Source organism: Salarias fasciatus, chromosome 6 (assembly GCF_902148845.1).
Source record: "Salarias fasciatus chromosome 6, fSalaFa1.1, whole genome shotgun sequence".
Taxonomy (NCBI): Eukaryota; Metazoa; Chordata; class Actinopteri; order Blenniiformes; family Blenniidae; genus Salarias; species Salarias fasciatus.
This window is the reverse complement of record NC_043750.1, coordinates 15431766-15445711: the sequence shown is the minus strand read 5'-3', so window position 1 is coordinate 15445711 and position 13946 is coordinate 15431766. Positions and strand designations below refer to the sequence as shown.

The following is a 13946-nucleotide window of genomic DNA, read 5'->3' as shown; positions in this document are numbered from 1 at the left end:
ACAGCGGGGACACCAGGAGAGACGCTGCAGCCCTGCTCATCGACACTGTCTGAAAGATCCAGTTAGTGTTTAGAACCATGAGTGAGTTCGATACCGTTTAAAAATTTGATTTGCACATCAACAGAAGATCAACTTCTTGAATCTAGACTTTACTTTGAAGTACGTGTCTCGCTGTAAAATGTCTCGTCAAATCAGACATCGGGTCTGTCTCAGAGCCGTTTTGGAGGCATCCCATGCAAGTGGAGGATTTCTAAGGCAGCTGAAAGGTTTTCGTCAGCTCAAAGTGGAAATCCTCATCAAGTCTTGGTCCTAACGACTGAGTGAGTGTCGAGGAGTAAAAGCCAGCAGTTCGGACAGGCCGGGAGTGGAGAGATTATTCATTTATTCACAAATAAAAGGATTTTAAAATCGATCCCATTCATCAGCAAGTCAGTCCGTATTGTCAAGAATAGGCGCATGTTTGTTTTCTTCTCCAGTTTAAGCTTTTGGGTCTCTACCAACACATTTCTAGCTTTAAATCTTCTATATTTTTCTTCACAATATCATTTGGTTAGTTTGGATTTGGAGCAGTACAAACGACTTACTCTCAGGAAGTTATTTTATAATCGCATCAAAGCAGCAAAGTGGTCAGCTGGACGGTTGAATGATGTACATTAAAATGTTTCACAGAGGTGAACACAGAGACATTGTTTTAATCCTTTTTCAGAACAGAACTTTCACTCACTTCACTTTTCTTCTGGTCTAAATGATACAATGTATCTATAAGCGCTTTTAAAGAAGAGTCGTTTTTTTAGGACATACTCTTAGCTTCATTGGAACGAAAAGGAAAAGTTTTCAAAAGTAAGCTCACTAAGCAGTCTTGTTATCTTACATTTCTTACTGAATTCCACTTCAAACTACAGCAACATTCATCAACTCACCTCACAGGCGCTTGCAGATAGCATGGCACTGGACATCTGAGCATTTTGAAGCCCTAGAAATTAACAAAGTAGAGAGTTACTGACAGATGAATAAAAAGAATACGTATCACATATCTGCTTCTGGAAAATAGCCGTCTTCAGGAAAAATGAACTCACAGAGAAACAGCAGCATGAGAACAATTCCCAGCACAAGCCTCATTTCTTCTGCACGCCTTCTTCACACTGCCGAACCTGAAAACAAACACAAACCGCCGCTGTAATCGGTTCAAGCGCTCACACGAGTCCTGGGCTCCGTCTGCACATTTTATTAACAGACTACCAGCAGCTTATCTGAGAATTACATTTCTACTCACCTAACACTGCGACCGAGTATGAGCCGGGCTCCTTCTCCTTCTCACACTGCTCTATATCCTGCTGGGTTTTCTAGCTTTGATGAAATAATCCTCTTGTGGTCGTTGGGCAGGACTCAGACTGTTCTAATTTTCAAACAAACATCAACAAGCAGTGAAACCACTCCAGACAACAAGAGGTCAGGAATTCTGGCGCCACCTGTTCCAGGTCAGTGATGATGACAGGGATCATTCAGTCCCTCTTTTTTTTTCTTTCAGTTTTTAAACACTGATTACAAGCAGGACTTCAGGAAGATTCTGTACAAGGAGAAATCCTGCAATGTTATCAATCTAAATAAATTAATTCATACATGTATTTCATCATGTATTGCCTTCCATCCTGTGAGGAACTTTGGAGGATTTTAGAGGAGAAAATGTGTTCGGGGGCTGAAACAAAGCAAGGAGAGTAGCGGAGGTGACACCAGCTTCAGTCCAGCTGTTGTCCGGCTCCGATCCTCCCAGCAGGACACATTATAACCAACGCAATATGAAGAGGGAGGCGTGGAGGAGGGCTTTATTAACCTGCTCAACTTCAACCTTCACCTCAGTCTTAAATGATTACCCCACCCTCCACACTCTCCAGACTCCATTAAGGTTAAACCTCTCCTCATCATCCAGTCGGCCCGCCATTACCCATCTGCCTCCCGCCGAGACACCAAGGAGAACCTGCCAGAAACAAACGCTGATCTGTCGCAGCACTGTCATGACAAATATGGTTCCTGGAGACGTTCATTGTACCAGAGAGAGAGGAGGGACGGGTTTATGTTTATTGTTTGGTTTGAAGCAGTGGGGCTTAAACCAAAATGTTTTTACCAACAGATATTAACTTCAACAAAATGCAGCCAGATTTAAAGTGTTAACGTGAGTTGGATCAGACGGGTGGATATTTAGCTTCAGACACTTCAGACATACTTCCACTGATCCCCAGGCAGGAAATTGGATCAAATCATTGTGAAGTGGGTCAAATGCAGGTCTATAGGATTTTGTTTTCAAAACAAAAAAAGTTTCCAGTGCAAACTCTTGTCACATATTAAACACAAATGCTTCTAGTTTTGTTTGTTTGAAAATTCATTTACCAAAATGTATATTAATTTTCCCTCCCTTCTGTAAATGAATGTCATTATGTTTTTCACAGTAGGAAGGCGTCTAGTCCGCCTGATTTCTGCATTAACAATGATTTGCTGCCACTTCACTCACGTGCAGATTCATTATCCCTGATTAGACCGAACATTCAGAATCTGCTTTCAGTTTTCATGAACTAAATCTTTGGGAAAATCACACCGTGTTTCAGACCTTTTAGCTGCAGCAATCCTTCATGTATTGCACCACATCTTCAACTCTTGAATTGTTTACTTTGTATTTAAATAGTTTCTTTAATGAGGCCTTATTCTGCATTAGTTGCTGATCATGAGTGTTGATGAAAAGCATTTTGAATTATCTCACAACACTGTCTCACAAATAAAATAAAATAAACAAATAAAAGTTATCTCAGAACTATGGAAAGAAAAATCAACTCTGGAACACTGATAGTAAGTTTTCAAGATGGATGCTCTTGGATGGATGCTCAGAAACTAAACCAAACTGTTTTACCCTGTTTAGAGTGGCCGAATAAATAAAGAGAAAAAACCATGTAATGTCAACAAAGTTTAATTCATGTCAATCAGCTGTTTTTACAAGGACAGAAATTTGTTTAGCTCCCTTTAAAATCACTGAAAATAATGAAAACATAACACGACACTAACATTTAAAAAAAACTGATACACACATGTAAAACATCAGAAAGAATTGTAAACACATACAGTGACAGTAAATTAGTAATGCTCTTTAGTTTGTGCAGTAAAGATTTGTCCCCACAGGCAGGAAAATGACCAGGAAACATAAATAAGGTATTAGTGTGGCGATAATTAATACTGAGGCAAAGAAAGACGGGTAAGGTCAGAACAGTGAAGGAGACAGGAAGCTGCAGCCGTTAGATTCTCGATGTAGAGAGGATGTCCTCCACCAGGTGCTTGTAGACCCATGCGTCTCCCTTCAGCCGCTGGCGGCGCACGCCAACCACCTCCGGTCTCTGCAGCAGGCACACCTCCAGCTCGAACGCCATGGTCATCTTCCCGAAGTCTCCCCACGTCTGACACTTGACGGTGTAGCTGAACGAACGGCGGAGGAGACGGGAGCAGAATCAGCTCTATTGTCGTGCTAATGGTAAGTCAGCCAACAGCAACATGAATATAAGGTTACCCTTTCTGTGTGTAGTCGATGTTTTTCTCTGGCAGAACGGAGAGGATCTGGTTGAGGACCTGGTCTGGGTTGGTCTGACTGGTCAGAGTCACATTATATTGAGCCTAAAGGACAAAACATCCAACGTTAATTGGTGAAAATTAAACTTAAACACCATCTGCTGATTAAATATTTCTGTTTGTTCAACTCAGACATGGAGATCCAGCCTGTTACCTTAATCCGTCGCGGGCCGTGACGCGGGACTCGTTTCTTGCTCGGGGTGAGCATGTTGATCATCTTATCAAGGCCTCTCTCCAAGGACCCGAACATCTTCCCTCCTCGTTTCTTCTTCCCGCTGTCTTCTTTGACAGCCATGTCCAGAGACCTTGACCTGATGAAGTAAAGCTGCCTTCAGCACTCAATTGTATCTCCAGATATCTCGGACGTCCGGGGATTTGAAATCTTCGGGAATAAAATAACCTGCGGATGTGTGTCTGATCCCACTAACACCGTGGTCTTTTTCAATTTCCTGCTTTACGCTTACCTTCGCTCTGGACTGAAGGTCACTATTTCAATGTTTGCAGAATCCTTGGTCTCTGGGGCTCTCTTCTGATTGTGCTCTTTGGATGCACTACTGCCACCTAACACACACACACACGTGGATTAAAACAGCGGCACTGAATTTACAGTAACAATTTCATGACTATGATGCACCAATTCATTTTGACTGCAACAAAATTTTGCAAAGGGTGACTGTTTCGTTCTTATTTTTGAAGATAATTTCAACTCGACTCATCTTATTTTCGTCTGAGCTGCTCAGAAAGTTCACAAATTAAAGCCAGACAGCTTTCCTTGAGATTAGAACATCGGGAATTGGCTTCATTTGGTCAGGAGACACACTGATGGAGCGCTGAAAATTAGCAGATACACCTCCGTCTGCAGTGATCACTTTACACCGATACGTTTCACTAATTGTCACCATTTAATGACTGGGATAGATGAATGTAACACAAACAGCCACAGCAAGTCGTGGCAGAAATGCTGTGAGTGTCGGGTTAAAAAATAATGTTACTGTATAGGCATATGTAATAATTATAGTTTCTTTTGTGAGATGATTTATTATCAGCTGATAGATTAGTTTGAATTTTAAATTCCCCAACTGGCAGGAAAGAACCAGCCGACAATGTCAAGCTTTTAAGATAAAATTAATTCATGTACTGTTAAATCAGACATTTTTAATCATTCAGTTTAAGCTGAGTGGTTAATAGGGTTTCTTCTTTTTTTTCTTTAAATGGTGCGATTAACTCCGATTAAACATTCATTAATGCGTTACATAGAAAATGTTCAGGGTTTGATACTGCTGAGTTTTTTTTCCTACTATCCAATAGTAAAAATTATCATGATTTGTGGCCCAATAAATATGTCTGTAAACTTTTTAGCAGCTTGTGCGTGAAATAGTTCCCATAATGACGCTACTGGATGTTGAAGAGAATGATTTGACCCCTGGAAGACGTGAGAAACTGAACAAAGAAAACACAAAAACACAAAATACTGTGTCTGCGGTTTCTGAGGCCAAAGAGCTGCTCAGACGGAGAACGGCACGAGACCAGATTAACAGCGAGACGGGGTAAACAACAGCCCTTTGCTCCTGTGCGTGGGACTGGCTGGCTGTGACTTTGGAGCTTTTTGAGCACAAAGGCAAAACCAGTGTGAGTGTCTCACACACACACACACACACACACACACACACAAAAGGGAGCTAGGCTTTAGTGGCAAGAGAACACATGTCACTACAGCCCACGTGGGACAGAGAGCAAAGGAAAGAGACAGCTACACCTGTCACGGCACACGCCTAGGGACAGACGCACACACAGACCACAGCGTGCGTGTGCGTGTGTGTGTGTGTGTGTCACAGGTAGTGTGTCTGCACTGCAGAGGCTGTAAAGGAACCGGGCCGTCCCGGATTCCAAGGATTTAACCTCAAACAGGTCAGCTGCAGCGTGTTAGCCGTCTGTTGACCAAATTTATAGAGGGAACTAATGAGGCTGGACACCTGAGCAGAGGAAGCACCGTGACAAATAATTAAGACTTTAATGATTCTCTATTCATATTAGTGTCCTTCATTTATAGATAAGTGAATAGAATTAGCTTCCTGATAATAACCTCACCTTTGAGTTGACAGTGATAAGTGTGTGTTGGAGCGAATCCAAGTGTGTGTCCATTTTCGGCTGCATAATGACAGCTAAATCATAGAAATATGAGTGGCTTTGGGATAAAAACAGGCCCAATAAATGAGTTTATTACCAGAGGACAATTTACTTGCAAATGTGTGGCATGTGGATGTGGCACTTGTGATTATGAGAGCTGCATGAGACGAAGAGCGGGGAAGAGATAAATGAAAGCGGGGGGGAGAACGTGGAGAGGGGCAGTTGGTTAATGCAAATCTAATCTAATAGGGACTTGCACTTCAAGCCATTGGTTGGAACAACAAACAATTACTGTATACAAATAAACTGTTGATGGCCTGCAGCTCGGCGGTGCCTGCGCCCGTCACTGTACTTGGTGGAGTCGTTGGGAAAACGCCCGTACCTTTAGGTGTGGCTGCTGAGGGCTTCGTGCCGTTTTTACCGGGTGTGGTCTGCGCTCTTTTGCTGGGCCGCTCGCTCTTTTTACTGGACGCTGGAGTTCGGGGGGGCGGCAGCAGGAAAATGTCGCCGTCTTCCTGTGGCGCTGCAACGTTCTCCTTGTTCTCGCCTGCTCGCTCTTTGATTGTGGCTCTCTTCTCGTGGCGGTGTGGCGGCGTTGCCGTGCGTCCCCTCTCCGGGGTCGGGCTGGAAGCGTATTTCTTTTCCACTGCTGGAGACAGCTGCGGAAGACAAAACTACATTTAACAGCATCCAGCTTCTTATCACTCTGTCTTCATAAAGGCTTTTATATTTGAACACAAAGTCTGATCAGAACAGTTGAAATCCATTTGCCACCTTTCTAAATGATCTATGGAATCTACATCTGTAGCACCAGCTTATACATACAATGTCTTTTCTGTTGGCTCCGTCTGGCTGACCTCTGACCCCCTGAGGAGAGTACTGCGGGACAGAAGTCCACACACAGTCATCGATGTACTCTGAGCAAAAATCCAAAGAGCCCACGATGACACCGTCTTCGTCCTCGCTGAAGTGAACAGCCTCTTTAGCCTGAACACGGGAGATTTAGGAAAGACGAACAGCATCAACACAGCGATGAGAGTGGAAGGGGTGAAGAATTTGTGCAAAAAGCATCCAGCTGCCAGGAGCCCCAACCTGTAGTCTCTGTTGCACAGGAGAGCCGCAGTCCTCTGAGAAAGCCGACTCCGGGCGCAGGCGGACAGGCTTCCCCCTCTGTTTCTTCGACAGCAGCAGCAGGTAGACGGCCGTGGTGTGATCGTACTGCCACTGTGAGAGTTAACCTTTGTCAGTGCCTGTTTACAGAAGCTAGAGCATCACAGTTGGGGGGAGTTTAAAAATTATTTAAATAAAGTACAGTGCAAATGCTTCAGGTGATGTGGAGAGTAAAAAAGCTGCAAGAGCGCTTTGAGTGCAACTGAATCAGGTCAACTGGACTTGGTCAGAGGTCGTAGAAGACGTTTCATCCATTATTCAAGTGGCTTCATCAGTTCATGCCATTTGCTTGAGTATTCTAGTAAATCGAAATATGAGCTGATCTATTCCTACGCTTCACGTCTGTCACTCACAGCTTCACATGTTAACGGGATCTGAAAGCGTCACTGAGCCACAGGCTCCATCAGCATCAGGAATCTTAGGATGAGCAGTGAAATCATCTTCCAAGGCAGCAGATCGATTCAGGTTGACCTGATTCAGCTGCTTTGAGAACAAATGAGGGTATGTGATACAGACATCTCGGTTCAAACGGTTATGTCTCTTCATGTAAACCCAAACTAACTCGATCATGTTGAGCTCAGGGCTCTGTGGGGACCCATTGTTCTTTACACCACTTCTGACTGAACAATGGCTCAGTGTTTGGGCTTGTTTTCCTTTGCTACAGTATTATTCCTGCTTTTATGAAATGATGGCGAAGCGGCATGATTTCACATCAGCCTTTTTACACAGTGCTACATGTAGAGGAAAAAAAAAAATCTAGACACACACCTTGTTCACCAGTGCTGTGGTGCTCTGTCTGGACCGTTTCATGTTGACCGCCATCTCGGTGATACAGTCTTCATCTATATAGTCAAGCTACAATAGAAGAAGACAAAAAAAGAGACACACTTTTCATACAAACACTTTTTGTTTTAACAACAGGTGAGAATCAATAACATTGATAATAAAGTAATAAAGACTGATTTTGTGTCAGTGTGAACTTCTGAAATGTTGGTGACTGAATGCTGCAGTTTCTTTCTGGCACTCCATGTTGTGGATGTTTGTACCGGCTGCCTGCTGTACCACTCCACAGGACTGTTGTACTCCTTTATCACCCAGGGATGGTCGAGCAGCTGTCGGACAGTCAGACGCCGCTTGGGGTCCACCTACAGGACACAAGCAGAAACTGCAGCTCAACATAGCCCGGCACGCCAGTCCTGGTCTGAACACATCACTCTGGTGTACCATCACACTTTGATATACTAAATTAATAATAATAATAATAAAAAAAAATCTTTTACATTTTTAAAGACAGCCTTGTGTGTTAAGGAATGAAGACACCGTTATGTTAGACAATTTTATGGCTTATTTGCAAATGAACTTTACTGTAGTTCAATAACTAATTGGGACTGAATCAAGATTCCCGAAAAATAAATAAATGCAGATAAAGTGTACATAGAAAAGTTGAAAGAGCAAACTTGATGGCTGAAAAGAATACCTGCATCATCTGGTTGAGAAGGAGAATACTACCAGGAGAGAGCCAGTGTGGGTTTTCATATTGTCCCCTCTGAAATTACAAAATCATGCATAAACACATAAGGTAACGAAGTTTGGAAAGGATATCTGAGATTTACTTGTACAATATAAACAATCCAGATGCCTGAGATCCTCGGAAAGAGAAAGTCAGAAGCAAAGTTTAGGTCCCACACTCCTCACCCACACTTTTTTTTTTTTTTTTTTTAAATCAGGGAGAAAGGGAAACATAAGAGGGATCTCACTGTGATCTTCCTGTAGAGGGCCATGCAGTTCTCGTCGTCGAAGGGCAGGTACCCACAGAGCAGGGCGAACAGCAGCACGCCCATGCTCCATACATCGGCCTGGAGGTTAAACACGTCACACAGCAGTGTGTCAGCCTCAGGTGGGACAGATAACATTTCACAGCTCAGCTGCATTGAGACACGCTCCAGCAAACATGATCAGGACGCTCTGAAGAAGCTGAGCTGATGTGAAAGCTAGTAAAAAAATATAATCTGCAAACGTTATTGTTTGAATTGATCTCAAACGTAAAACCTCACAACAGAGGATTTCACACCTCCGAGCCGATGTACGCTTTGCCCTGGATGAGTTCGGGGGCGGCATAAGCAGGACTCCCACAGCACGTCATCAGCTCATAACCCAAACCTCCCTGCAAGAGACAAGGCAAAAAAATGAAAGTTTAGTTTCCTGAAATTATTCGTGAAATGTCGACAATGTGCTGTTTATAGGCAGATGCCCCAAATAAGAGTTTGACAGAGAACACAACATTCAAACAATGATTATAAGAAGTCATCTACAGCTGGAAACAGATACTGTGGCGCCTTTATTGAATTGTCTTTTATGAACATCTTACTAACATTTGGAGGTTTAACAGCCTTTATAAAGTCAAAGGACAAGAGTTAAGATCATTAGATTTCAGTGCTAAAAGCCTGAATTATTTCTATATCCTATAACTCTGTAAGTTCTTGATACAATGAAAACTGTGATGCAAATGAGGGAATTCACCTTTGGTCTGGCACACAATCCAAAGTCTATAAGCTTCAAATTATGGTCTTCATCAATCAGCAAGTTCTCCTGAAATTAAAAAACACAAACATTGCAAAATACTACAACTATTCTAAGAAATCACATGCAATTCAACTGAGACTTTATGAACTTGTACACAAGTGTCAAGATCGTTTTTACCGGTTTCAGGTCCCTGTGTGCGTATCCTTGGCTGTGAACGTAAGCCATCGCAGACACAATCTGCCTGAAGAAGACCCTGGTCTCCTCCTCCGTCAGACGGTCCTTTGCTATGATGTAGTCAAACAGCTCCCCACCGGGGCAGTACTGACAGACACGAAAAGACAAAGGAGAAAGAGAAGGTAAAGAAAAGAAACCAAACTTAATGATATGTGCTCTTCCCTCCCTGTGAACTTACCTCCAGCACCATGAATATCTGGGTGGACGTCTCTATGACTTGATACAGTCGACAGATGTGTTGATGACTCAAGTTTTTCATGGCTTCGATCTCCACTTTCACACGAGGCAAGTCATCCTGCGGCAAGTAAGATGGATATGAACATATATTGGTGGATAATCGAGTGAGAAGGAATGGTAATCTTTCATATCCTTATAACACCATCGGCTACTCTCACACCTGTATACATTCATATACACGAACAACAGTTTAAGTACACAAATTACCGAACATTTTTCGAACTCTGAAAACAACTTATTTGCCTGACTTGATAAAAAAAAAAAAAAACTCAAAAGAAATCCTCCATCCATCTTATATAGCACTTTATCCAATTTGGGTTACAGGAAAAAACGCCAGCAAACAGTGGCGAAAACATTTTACACCATGTAAACCAAGTTGCGAATCCATCATAGGGGAAACAGAGAGAAAGACAATCGCACACTCAAATTCACACCTACAGGCAATTCAAGGTCTCCAAGTAATCTCAAACAAATGTTTTGGCCTTTGGGAGGAAACCTGAGTAACCTGGGAAAACCCACAATCAAGGAGAACATGGTAATTGGCTCCAGATGTGATGTATAAACAGCTGCAAATGTGTAAGTAAAATCAAGTGTATTCCATTCATTAAACCTTCAAGCATACTCAACCTTTTATCTATTATCTTTTTAAATACTTATGTTTATAAGGCAAAATGCCTAAAGGAGATCTTTTTCAAGACTGAATTCTTTTGAATTTTTTTTAAGGATCATTTATGGCAGAAACTGAGGACTTCACCAGCTGACATTTGCATAAAGGGAAGGTTACACTCTTAAGAGACAAATCACCAGTTTATCAAAGGAGAAACTAACCTCACTAACCTCAAAGAGAGAGAAGGACACACAATGACAGACACCCATTAAGCAAAAAGGGGCAACCACTTATCCCACCAAACACGTTTCTGATTTTGCAAGCAAGCCTGACTGCTCAAAACCCATTCATGCACAGGTACAGGATGCAAACTCCAGACTGAAAGGTCACAGCTACGAGCCTTGAGGTAGTGAGGCGACTGTGCTGTTACTGCACAAACAACTCAAATCCTTTGGTCATGCTAATCTGTGAATTTCTCAATGAAGGGTCCTCAAGTTTCTAAAAGAAGAATGGAATGTATGGGCTTTCATTTCTGGCTTCTTTCTTGTGAAACCAGTATCCAGTGTCGAAGGGGGTGGTGGTGGTGGAAGTGTTGTTTGACACCGACAATATTTTGAAATACAAGCTTAAAATTCCCCGATTTGATAACATTTGTTCGTGCTGGCTTAGGTCACACTTGACCATTTTTGAATTATGATGAAGTAAACCAGTGAATAAACTGACTTTCAACATGAAAACTGATTGGCTGGAGCTTGTGGGTAACTGTGGCTGCAACAACAAGACATGTAACTGAAGACCTAATGTTGTCTGGCTGGGATGATGGATTCACATTTCCCCAGGTTGAGACAAACACGCTGTCATACTGTGAACTCACCCCGAGGTCTTTCTTATTCATGATTTTGATGGCAACCTTCTCTCCTGTCAGGATATGTCGACCCAGCTTCACTTTAGCAAAGCCTCCTGTGAAAACACGGACAGTGGTCGGACGCGGAATAGAGAGCCGGTTTGACAGCACAGAGACCCGGTCCGGGTCTGTAACATGCACCTTACCGGAGCCGATGGTCCCATAAACTTCATAGTATTTGTGGAGCTCGTCGGCTCCGCGCTGCTCCGTCCTTTCCACAGGCATCCCTCTCTTTGTCAACCTCCCTGCGGACAGAGAGCACATTTCCACGTCGGTGAAAGCGATAACTAAACCACTTTATGCTGAACGGATGCAAAAATACACGTGATAAAAGCCGCCGATTCCGCCACAGGAGACATTTATGGAGCTTTTTTTTTATACAAGACAACGGACATTATTTACCTGGATTTAAAAAGAAGGCAGACGGAGAAGACGCCGAATAAAAACAGAGGAAGCTTTTCCACCTCGGGGGTTTTGAGGTTTTTGGTCGAAGTTTGAATTTCGCTCGTTGTTTTCTACATCCGGTTTGTGCCTCGCGCCCCTCCTGGTGGCGGAAGGAGGTACTGCAGCTCAACGCTGTCCGCTGCTGATAAAGCTTCAACATTCATCCCAACACTGGTCACATTTTTAAAATGGTCTCGGAAACTTTTGCAAAACACAATTCATCAGTGAACAGACTGGTTTCTAAGGTCGATCATTAGTGATCCACTCATCAATCCATTCTCCAGTCAATGAAAGAACTACACAGTTTCAAACAAGGACAACTGGATTCAAGAACAGTTTGTCTCCAATAGCAGTCACCACGCTCAACACAGAAAAACACAGCTGATGGCCGATAAGTATATCCTAATTCCCTGTTTTCCTGTTGTTTATTTATTTTACTCTAAAGTTACCTTCATTATTTTGAAAGCCATAGTTGAAATAACATTATTATTATTGTTATTATTATTATTATTATAAGGGATTAGTGCAATGACAGAATGCATGCTTGACTGAGTGATGTGCATGCTTTTTTTTGTACTTTTTAAGATTTTAGTAGATTTTGTATATACTTTGCAAATTACTTTAAATTTTGTACTTGCTACAATTACAATAAAGGCATTCTATTGTTGTCTATTTTCTCTGCATGTGGGAACAGTCGAAACCGCTTCCCAAACAGTCTGCATTCAAATACTGGCCTCTATATTTTCTCCCTGTGTGTGTGTGTGTGTGTGTGTGTGTGTGTGTGTGTGTGTGTGTGTGTGTGTGTGTGTGTGTGTGTGTGTGTGTGTGTGTGTGTGTGTGTGTGTTCTTGTATTTCTATCCTTGTCGGGGCCAAATGTCCCCACAAGGATAGCAAAACGTGGAATGACGTGCCTTGTGGGGACCTTTTTCCGGTCCTAAGTAGGAGAAACAGTGTTTTCTTGACCATGTTGTTGTTACTGAAAAAAGTAAAAGTGCAAAAACATTTCTTTAGGGTTAGGCTTTGTTGTGGTGTGGGTTAGGGTTAGGGTAAGGGTCAGGGTTAGGGGCTAGACATGAATGGGAGTCAATGGACGGTCCCCACAAGGATAGAAATACAAGACTGTGCGTGTGTGTGTGTGTGTGTGTGTGTGTGTGTGTGTGTGTGTGTGTGTGTGTGTGTGTGTGTGTGTGTGTGTGTGTGTGTGTGTGTGTGTGTGTGTGTGTGTGTGTGTGTGCTACCTCAGCATCCTCCTTGAGTTCAAAGACTCAAAGTTGAATTGTTAACTTTAAATTGCCCGTGGGTTTCATGCTAAGTGTGTGGGACTGTGTCTTACTTTAGTTGAAAACCTGTTTAGGGTGTACAGTGTTCTCTACCTGATGTTGGCTTGAATAGTTAGTAGTGCATTATCAAAATAATCTAGATACAGTGGGTATAGCAGATCGATGGATATAGAATAGAATAGAATAGAATAAAACAAGTCGATAACAAGTACTATAGCTAATTATTGATAAAAAAGTTATTAATAGGCTTGGGTGCCCTGGGGAAGTCAGTGGTCTACCACAGAACTGATAACACATATGAAGTGGATGGACGGTCGCACCTTTCTGAAAGGCAGTGGTTACTGAACAATTCACCTGCTGACATACTTTCATGTCCATTCAAAGGCATCCGCGGCCCGTGTGATGAAAAGCATCCCACGTGTTGCAGAGCGTTAAATGTCCTGCTTGACCCTGTTGGTATGTGGATGCCATCGCTGACCGGAGACATATATTTATGGTGTCAGGAGGTCTGCGTGTCTTCAGCTGCAGAAATCTCAAGTCTGTAATTAGGAGAAGGTGAGAGGTGAGCTGAGAGAACTGTGTTCACAAACCCCTCTTCCTTTCATTTGTGATTTGCCATGCAACCACTCTTACTATATATCACTTACATCTTGAATTACAGTCTTTATTAGCTGTTTTCCTATATTAAACGCATGGAAGAGGACTCTATAAATCACAGACAGACCAAATCCAAATGGAAGAGCATCATGAGATATTCCATTCTTTTCTCCCAGACAATATGAAAATATAACATTGTGACCTTGAACCAGCTCG

The 13946-nt window shown here is 42.5% G+C and overlaps 1 protein-coding gene across 1 annotated transcript; it reads right to left on the bottom strand.

Moving 5' to 3' along the window:
• Positions 1–3008: 3008 nt before the first annotated feature.
• On the bottom strand, positions 3009–11887 carry melk (maternal embryonic leucine zipper kinase). The gene is made up of 18 exons (XM_030093044.1): positions 11811–11887; positions 11555–11653; positions 11379–11464; positions 9839–9955; positions 9604–9747; positions 9424–9492; positions 8975–9067; positions 8661–8759; positions 8381–8449; positions 7950–8048; positions 7672–7758; positions 6826–6957; positions 6559–6720; positions 6116–6392; positions 4071–4167; positions 3761–3917; positions 3548–3651; positions 3009–3456 (listed from the first exon to the last, which is right to left on the bottom strand). Exons 2-18 carry the CDS (start codon positions 11631–11633, stop codon positions 3279–3281), a joined length of 2049 nt encoding a protein of 682 aa, XP_029948904.1. The 5' UTR covers positions 11634–11653; positions 11811–11887; the 3' UTR covers positions 3009–3278.
• Positions 11888–13946: the final 2059 nt, after the last annotated feature.